Raw genomic sequence first — 10,000 nt, 5'->3', positions numbered from 1 at the left:
ACACCCTCCCTCCCCTCTCAATTCAAATACTCCTCCAGCTGCAGAGCCCCCCCTCCCATCAGCTACAACCCCCTCCTCTCCCCCTCCTGCCCTCTCCAGGCCCAGCGCCAGAGGGTGGGGGTAGCAGGACAGGGTGGGGGTTCAGCGGGGCATAAAGCCGCCCCTGGGGGTCAGAAGGCTCAAGGCATCAAGGCTCTGGACATCATGAGTCGCCAGCCCTATCAGCTAAACCCCTCCCTCTTCAGCTACGGGGGCGGGACTCCCAAGGGCCAAAACAAGATGCCACGTGTGTATGAGGTCAAACGCTTCTCCACGCCACCTCCCACAGGCCCCGCCCCTACTGTCATCATCCCACGGTCAGCGACCACACTAGGAGAACCGATGTGGAGGTCTGATGTCATTTCTCTTCCCCCAACAGCCACTTCCTGCTACCAATCACTCTCTACCCCCCCCTACCAGCCTCAGCCCCAGTGGGTCCCTCCTACTCCAGCCCCCACAGGCCCCCTCCCGCAGCTCCCGAGCTTCTCCTCCGTCCATGTCCCTAACCCTAATCCCTACCCCTCCCAGCCCCACGCCCCCAACAAGGTAACAGTCAGTTTAAGAGTGCCCCTGATCTGAGCCCTCTGGCCCACACCCCACCTCGCCCCGCCTCCACGCAGCCCTCCAGAGTGCCTCGCCCCAAATTCAGCACCTCTAACCTGGGTCTGCAACCTAGCGTCTGGCGCCCTGGATCCACCATGAGCTAAGACAACACACTATAGACTGGCTCTGGAGAAATCCCATTTTACTCTGGTTCCCTGAAAATCTTCCTAGGAGGTTTTATTATTGTTCTTAGAACAGAAATTATGGGTTATTTGAAGGTAATTAAATAAAGTTTTGAGAACATTATCTAAATGTTGTGAATGTTTTAAACAAAATGTAAAGGTTATTTCGAAATTATGGAATAACTTCCTTAACATTTTCACTGAATGTTTCAATAAGACTTTCAATAACACTGCTAGATTAGTTTATTTACAACTCCAAGCACAGATAAGACAAATGGAATTGTAAATGTATTTGCTAATGCATTAATCACACAAACACATTTATTTTATATTATGGCACGGCGTTAGGGAGATTCAAACCTATGATATTCTGTTCTCTATCCATGGAATTAGACTACGGCATCATCAGGATGGAGCTAGCATGCTTTCTTTACTTGTTTTTTAAAACTCATGATCATTGTAGTCCACACAAACAGACCCCATTTCAAAGAAAACAAACATTCATTAAAGTGTGGCCAATTATCGGGCACGGCTAACACACCTGAGGAGAGAGAGAGTTTTGTTGACGCTGAGAACGGAATGTATTTGTTTTAAAACGCTATTAATGTTTTCTTGTGGTTTTTAGCAAACGTTTTCTTAATGTTCTGAGAACATGACTTTAAATAGAACCATGAGCAAACCTTCAGACAACGTTATGCTGAAGTACTAAAAATACCACAGAAGAATATTGTTTCTTAACGTTCTCTGAATGTTCTGAGAACATTTCTTTAAATAGAACCATGAGGAAACCTGTAGGAAACACTATTCTGAAGTATTGAAATTCCTGCAGAAGAACGTTGTTACTAAACGTTCTCTGAATTATTTGAAAACATTCCCAATGTCAAACCAGTTGGAGAACGTTCCTAGAACACTACCAAAAGTGTCGTTAAATGTAACCATGTTTCAACTTTTAGAAAATATTTAGTTAAAGTAACGAAATACCAAGAAAATAACGTTATTTCGTCAAGTTCCTTAAATCTGTTTGGAATGTTCCAAAGCCAAGCAACTATCCTGCACCATTCCCAGAACGTTGTGGGAATGTTGCATGCAAAATAACCATAGGACAACTATACTCTCACGTTATGTGCTAACTGTAGGGTTTATTGCAAAGTATTGGTCTTAGTCAGTCCAAAAGAGATGTTAGTATTGTGCATTGCATCATTTACCTAAGAATGAAAATCAGAAGTCTATCCACTACCCACCTGTTTGAATACTTTGAAATGTCTTTGGTCTGGGGTTTTCTTGATCACATTCTTTATTTTATTGACTTCCTGTTTGGACACCATTGTAGCTCTTGGTTCACACCAGCCTTGTCATCACCATTCCATTTTCTGATAATTTGACCTCCTCTGCTTTGCCTGATAAAAATATGATTTGATGTATAGATATAGAATATAATTGATATGTATGAATATATGAATATTAACGTTAAATAAGTATTTTATGAGGTGATGTAAAATGTCAGACAAGGAGAGTGAGAGACATGGACAGGGAGAGAAAATGGGACTTGATATGTAGTTTAATAAAACAAAATTGAATGCGTTGGGAACGACAGAATAAAGTTGAAAATAAAGAATGATAAACAGATAAAAGTGAGGATGTGCTAAAGAAAGATAGAGGAGAGGAAAGATAGAAGATAGAAGAGAGGAGAGATAGATGAGTGGAGAGAAGCTAGAACATCCGTCCTAAGACAAACTGTAGGCTATTGCTGAGCTGTAAAAGGATGGACTACATGCCTGCTGTGTGCTTCCATTGTGACTTTAGCTAAGCGGTCTAATACGGTCTCGGGGAGTGCAGGCGACCCTGGATCAAAAACCAGTTGGTCACATGAAGGCCTGAATCTGAACCAAAGAGCTGACTGTATATGAGAACAATACTGTACTCATCTATGAAGCTACTAGCACGCAGTGCCAACATCTTCTTTTTCATGTTATTTTTGTCATGATTATTGTGAGTATACTTTTATTATGAATATTATGAAATAGCCTGTGTTTTCTTTCTTGCTTCATATAAATGTGTCAGTGCATTGCACAATATTACACTCTGTATCAGGATGTGTTTTTTTGTGTTTTTTTCCTTTGCCTTTTCCACTTCCTTATTGTGATGAGAAAGGGAGGGAGAGGGAAGGGAAAGCAAGGGAGGAGATGGCAGGGAGGTTTTTTCTGATTGATGTGAGAGCTGTGCTGTTCAGTTGGTGTTCTGTAGTTCAGAGAAATAAAAACAGACGTGAAACTCTCCAGCTGTCTGTCTGTCTGTCTCCGCCTATGTCACCAGCATCATGCCCACCTCCAATAGGACTGGGTAAGAGAGACGAGGGAGGTAGGAGCTATAATATATCCATCATCTGGGACAGTTCCTACCGTCGTCCACAAGGTGGTAATGTTGCTTAGTTATAACAGTGAGCTCAGTCGCAGTCTCGTCATAGGGTTATGATGGATCGCTTACAGAAAAACCACATGAGTTTCACATGTGAACACATGTGAAGTGTTCCAAAAACACATGTTCATGTGCTCACACGTGATCTTACGTGACGTTAATGTGATAACATGTGACAACATGCGAAGCATCGTGATAACACATAGCTACACATATGTAAACGTGATCACGTCAAATGTTCCAAAAAACATATTATCGTGTGAAAAAAAAGTGAAATTTAATGTGAAATCATGTGATTTTCCACATGTGAAATAGTGTGTTTTTTCTGTAAGGGATGAATATATCATCATACAAACCCTTTCACTAAGGGAAGGTTGCTCGCTGCCTTCATGGGTGTTTTATGATCATGTCTATGTTGAAGACAGTTTTGCAGCAGTTCCTGTAAACTGTGTTCTAAATTCCTTGACCATGTTCTGTCAGTCACCATCCCAGAGCTGTGAAACCCTACCTACCCCATGCTGGATCGCTATCTTTAGCCGCAAACTTTAGCCTCATCCGATCCCAGGGTGAGGTGAGGGCTGTGTGTCAGGGTTCTTCTGCTGCAAAGCAAAATGGCTGTTGTCGTATGACTCAGATGAGTGGTGGAAAGACTGGAATGAATAACCCCAAACAATGTCAAGTATGTTGTGTCTGAGGAGAAAACACTAATGCTAATCTTTATCACGAGAATGGCTACACTCTTACTGGTGATAACTGGTACTGCAGTCAGCTCTCTCCCCTGGCCTTGGGCCTTCACACGCACACACACACACACACACACACACACACGCACTACCAGGAGGGTCTCTCCTATTTTTAGTCCTGTTGATCTCCAGTCATCTGGTTGAGTGCTGAGTGCTGGACTCTAAACACTGACTCATTTTTACAATGTGATCAGAGTAAAGACATCAGAATAACTACTACACCCCACCAACATACACACTACCTGACCACAATCATGGGGCTACTATCCAGTCCCTGCAGTCATAGGTCTTCAGTTATGCCATACATTCTGATAAATCTGAGTCAGGTCTAGAGTTGGTGCTAGGTTTATGGGTCAGAGGTTAGAGGACAGGTTTATCCCCAATTTTGTGGTATCCAATTGGTAGTAATTACAGTCTTGTCTCATTGCTGAAACTCCCGTACGGACTCAGGAGAGGCGAAGGTTAAATGCCATGCGTCCTCTGAAACACAACCCAACCTAACCGCACTGCTTCTTGACACAATGCACATCCAACCCGGAAGCCAGCCACACCAATGTGTCGGAGGAAACACCGTACACCTGGCAACCGTGTCAGTGTGCACTGCGCCCAGCCCACCACAGGAGTCACTAGTGTGCGATGAGACAAGGATATCCCTGCCAGCCAAACCCTCCCTAACGAAACTGGGCCAATTGTACGTCGCCCCATGGACCTCCCGGTCGCGGCCGGCTACGACAGAGCCTGGGCTCGAAACCAGAGTCTTTGGTGGCACAGCTAGCACTGTGATGCGGTGCCTTAGACCACTGCACCACCCGGGAGGCTAGGACAGGGTTGAGGGTTAGCTTTGAGGTAGGTCGTTAAAGTCGGATGCGTAGTAAATTCTCTACTAATGATTAGACACAAGCTCTGTCTCACTCTGTCCCCCTTTCTCTCTTTCTCTACCCATATCTCATTATCTCACTCTTTATCTCCCTCTCTTTCAGTATGCTCTCTCTCTCTCTCTCTCTCTCTCTCTCTCTCTCTCTCTCTCTCTCTCTCTCTCTCTCTCTCTCTCTCCTCTCTCTCTCTGTGGTCAGTTGTGTAACAGAGATCTGAGTGTTATGGGGGCACAGCCACCTGTTTATTCTAAAGGTATAAACAGGTGGACTGGACACTTCACCATGGTGAGAAACACAGTCCTCGGGGAGCGAAGGGAAGGGGGGGTAAGTGATTATCTTCTCTATCCACTATTCTGTCCTCCCTCTCTCTTCACACTACCCCTTCACCCCCCCCCCCACCTCTCTATACATAGACCTAAGGAGCATCTGAGAGATAATATCAGTCGCCTCGTAAACCCTTAAGCAGCTCCCACCCACCCAGGCCTCCATAGTCCAGCTCCTACACAGTCTCTTGGGCGTACAGGAGTGTAGGCACTGGGACACTTTCTGGAATACTTTCAACTCTTCTTTTCCTCCTTGAACATTCTTTTCTTCTTCTCTAATTCCTGAGAATTCTCCTGAGGTAAGGCTCAATTTGTGACATCACCTCCTACCAGTTGGTAGAGCAGGATGCTTGTAACACCATCATAGTGGGTTCATTTCCCAGGACCAGCCATACATAACATGTATGCACACATTCCTGTAAGTCGCTTTGAATAAAAGCTTCTGCTAAATGGCATCTATTATCTCACACATGCGTATGGGTTATCTGGGGGTGATAATAATGGACTGATGTAGGTCAGGTAATTGTCAGCCAGGTACGGACAAGCTCACTGTTAAGGAGTGAATTGAGCGATCTACTGGTTTTAGATTTGATTCAACATGGGTTTATGCCATGCAAGGCCTGCACTGTGCTAGGCTGGGCTTTGCTGGGCTGTTTCAGGTGGAAAAGTCCTCGTCAGTGTGAATCATGTGTCCTCCACGGATGGCAGCATGTCATATGTATCACAGCATACATGAATTCATGTATTCATGGCATGGTATCAACTTACATCGCTTTCTAACTATTGGCTAGTAGCTGCATGGATTTTGCAATTTATGCTCTTCCACACTCATCGGGTACAAACCATTCACATTTCATGTCCATCAGGCTGGATTGGGTTTGGAATGTCGGTGGTATGATGAGGCATTCATGTGCTCGGAGTCGTAAGTCCGACATGATTGTGTTCAAGTGCTTCTAAAATCAGAACAATTCTTCAACCAATAATAATTTACCCAGCTAACACATTTTGTTCTGAGAACCACATGTTTCTTAGAGCTTGGTGAGAGCGTGTTTGTCCTGTGGTTATTTTGCATAAACCTTCCCACAACTTTCTGGGAATGGTGCAGGATAGTTACTTGGCTTTGGAACATTCTCCACACATTCAAGAAACTTGACAAAAAAACAGTATTTTCTTGGTATTTCATTATTTTAACAGAACATTTCCTAAAAGTTCAAACATGGTTACATTTAATTTACATTTTGGCAGTGTTTTAGGAACGTTCTTCAACTGGTTTGACATTGGGAATGTTCTCAAATAGTTCAGAGAACGTTAAAAAAATCTACCTCTTTGGGAATTTCTGTTCTTCAGCATAACGTTTCCTACTGGTTTCCTCATGGTTCTATTTAAAATAATGTTCTCAAATTGTTCCAAGAATGTTCTTCTATGGGAGCCACAGATGATGCAATCTCTATTGCACTCCACACTGCCCTTTCCCACCTGGACAAAAGAAACACTTATGTGAGGACGCTGTTCATTGACTACAGCTCAGTGTTCAACACCATAGTACCCTCAAAGCTCATCACTAAGCTAAGGATCCTGGGACTAAACACCTCCCCCTGCAACTGGATCCTGGATTTCCTGACGGGCCGCCCCCAGGTGGTGAGTGTAGGTAGCAACACATCTGCCACGCTGATCCTCAACACTGGAGCTCCACAGGGGTGCGTGCTCAGTCCCCTCCTGTACTCCCTGTTCACCCATGACTGCATGGCCAGGTACGACTCCAACACCATCATTAAGTTTGCAGACGACACAACAATGGTAGGCCTGATCACCGACAACAACGAGACAGCCTATAGGGAGGAGGTCAGAGACCTGGCCGGGTGGTGCCAGAATAACAACCTATCCCTCAACGTAACCAAGACTAAGGAGATGATTATGGATTACAGGAAAAGGAGGACCAAGCACGCTCCCATTCTCATTGACGGGGCTGTAGTGGAGCAGGTTGAGAGCTTCAAGTTCCTTGGTGTCCACATCAACAACAAACTAGAATGGTCCAAACACACCAAGACAGTCGTGAAGAGGGTATGACAAAGCCTATTGCCCCTCAGGAAACTAAATAGATTTGGCATGGGTCCTGAGATCCTCAAAAGGTTCTACAGCTGCAACATCGAGAGCATCCTGACTGTTTGCATCACTGCCTGGTACGGTAATTGCTCGGCCTCTGACCGCAAAGCACTACAGAAGGTAATGTGTACGGCCCAGTACATCACTGGGGCTAAGCTGCCTGCCATCCAGGACCTCTACACGAGGCGGTTTCAGAGGAAGGCCCTAAAAATTGTCAAAGACCCCAGCCACCCCAGTCATAGAATGTTCTCTCTACTACCGCATGGCAAGCGGTACCGGAGTGCCAAGTCTAGGACAAAAAGGCTTCTCAACAGTTTTTACCCCCAAGCCATAAGACTCCTAAACAGGTAATCAAATGGCTACCCGGACTATTTGCATTGTGTGCCCCCCCAAACCCCTCTTTTACGCTGCTGCTACTCTCTGTTTATCATATATGCTTAGTCACTTTAACTATACATTCATGTACATACTACCTCAATTGGGCCGACCAACCAGTGCTCCCGCACATTGGCTAACCGGGCTATCTGCATTGTGTCCCACCACCCACCACCTGCCAACCCCTCTTTTACGCTACTGCTACTCTCTGTTCATCATATATGCATAGTCACTTTAACCATATCTACATGTACATACTACCTCAATCAGCCTGACTAACCGGTGTCTGTATGTAGCCTTGCTACTGTTATAGTCTAGCTGCTGTATTTAGCCTGTCTTTTTACTGTTGTTTTATTTCTTTACTTACATATTGTTCACCTAATACCTTTTTTTGCACTATTGGTTAGAGCCTGTAAGTAAGCATTTCACTGTAAGGTCTACACCTGTTGTATTCGGCGCACGTGACAAATAAACTTTTATTTGATTTGATTTGAATTTCAGTACTTCAGCATAGCGTTTCCTACAGATTTCCTCATTGTTCTATTAAAGTCATGTTCTCAATTTGTCCCAAGAACATTAAGAAAACTTTAAATTAAAAACCACAAGAAATCTTTAGTAATATTCAGAGAATGTTGTTAGAATGTTATTTAAAAACATATACATTCTGTTCTCAGCGTCAACAAAACTCCCTCTATCCTCTCTTGTGGAGTGTGTTCAGGTGTGTTGGCCATGCCCACTAATTGGCCACACCTGATCTTAATGAGTGATTGTTTCCTTTGAAATGGGGTCTGTTTGAATAGACTAAAATGAACAGCTTTGTAGGAGTAAAAAATACATGGCTTGCTAGCTCCATCCTGGACTGCGTTTACACAAGCTGCCTAATTCTGATAGTTTTTTCACTAATTGGTCTTTTGGCCCATCAGATCAGTACTTTTGTCAATAATTGGTCAAAAGATCAGAATTCAGGTGTCTGTGTACGTGTATCCCTGCTGGCGCAGTGGACCGATTTCATGGATAGAGAACAGAAGATCATAGGTTCAAGTTCCACTGATGCCTTGTCATAACAAAAAAGAAAAGTGTTCACATGATTAATGCCTAAGGAAATTCATTTCCATGTGTCTTATCTGTGTGTGGAGTAAAGAACAAAATGAGCTAGCGGTATTATTAAAAGTCTTATTCAAACATTAAGTGGAAGTTATTCAAAAACCTCCAAATAATCTATAATTTCTGTTCTCAGAGTGTTCATAAAACCTCCCTGGAAATCTTTCAAGGAACCAGAGTTAAATCTTCTTATAAACTCCCTGTAACCTAAAAATAAAATTTCCCAGAACAGACAAAAGTCTTCTGTTCTCAGAATATTTAGAAAACCTTACATTTTACCAGTCAGGAAATGTATTGCTTCGTTCCCACAACCAATGTGAAACCAAAAACATATGTTTCCACAACATCCAAGGAACCAAATGTGCTAGCTGGTTAGTTATCTAGATAGTTAGCTAGATATGCTTGCTACCGTTGCTAATAATAAAGTTAGCTAGCTTGCTTAATATTGACATTATGACATATATTACAATACATGACAAACTAGCTACATCATCCAGTTTGTAATTGTCAGAAACTGATTTGTCATCATCTTTTGGTTGAAAAGGTCAGAGGTAAGTGGTGAAATGTCACGAATCTGCAACTCGGGTAATAATATTGTCGCAGCGTTTCCCACCTGTAAATATAAATTGGAGGGTCGTACAAAAAAAATGACCAGTCAGAACTCCAAACATCCGATAACTCCGACAGCACGTGAACGTCTCATGAGAGATAATATTGGGAGTTCTAGGGGATGAGCTGAGTGTTTCGGGAATCGGGATGTGTGTGTTTGGGAATGTGCTGACTGATGACGTTCCCTGTCAGCTGTCCTCCCGGGAGATTTATCTGCAGCTAAAACAAGAATAGTGAGGGGGATAGAAGCCCCTCTGCTCGGGGTAACGGGACCCTCAGACCCTCAGGCCTTCAGCCTCACGTCCTCCTGAAGTTGGGGGACTTTTCCCAATGCTAACCCATCAGGAGCTCCATAAACCCTGCATTCTCCCACCTTTCCCTGTCTCTACCCAGGGTACCCTAGTGTGATCAGGGTGTGTGTATGCGTTTGTGGTGTGTGTCAGTTTGTGTGTGTGTCAGTGGGTATGTGATGTGTGTGTGTGTGTGTATGTGTGAGTGGTAACAGTGACACAGCAGAATTGCTGTGGATCATGTAGTAATAATAGCTGCAGGGTGTTGGATTCCAGCAGGAGCTTCAATTACAACAGATTAAACCAATTACATCAACTACAGTACGCCATATAGATCCACAGAACCAGCTGCTCAAAGGCCCAGACCCACAGAGTAATGGCTCCCTAGAACCCCATCTTAAA

The 10,000-nt window shown here is 43.8% G+C and overlaps 2 protein-coding genes across 3 annotated transcripts in view; both read left to right on the top strand.

Annotated features, from left to right (window-relative positions):
• Positions 1-3,038, top strand: part of LOC106578927 (synaptopodin 2-like protein) — a 13,844-nt gene extending 10,806 nt beyond the window's left edge. Inside the window, exon 5 of the mRNA XM_045702387.1 lies at positions 1-3,038. This exon is cut by the window's left edge and continues 1,835 nt beyond it. Within this exon, the coding sequence (XP_045558343.1) occupies positions 1-618 (618 nt within the window). The 3' untranslated portion in view covers positions 619-3,038.
• Positions 3,039-5,223: 2,185 nt separating this feature from the next.
• The window catches only part of LOC106578926 (myozenin-1), an 8,925-nt gene continuing 4,148 nt past the window's right edge, over positions 5,224-10,000 (top strand). Inside the window, exon 1 of one of the 2 annotated variants that reach the window (XM_014158195.2) lies at positions 5,224-5,419. The gene's annotated coding sequence lies outside the window, so the exon portion shown is untranslated. The remainder of the gene's footprint in view (positions 5,420-10,000) is intronic. The other variant, XM_014158194.2, reaches the window with a different exon arrangement.

Source organism: Salmo salar, chromosome ssa19, assembly GCF_905237065.1.
Source record: "Salmo salar chromosome ssa19, Ssal_v3.1, whole genome shotgun sequence".
In the NCBI taxonomy this organism is placed as follows: domain Eukaryota; kingdom Metazoa; phylum Chordata; class Actinopteri; order Salmoniformes; family Salmonidae; genus Salmo; species Salmo salar.
Note: the sequence above shows the minus strand (reverse complement) of the source record. Positions and strands in the feature narration are given on the sequence as shown.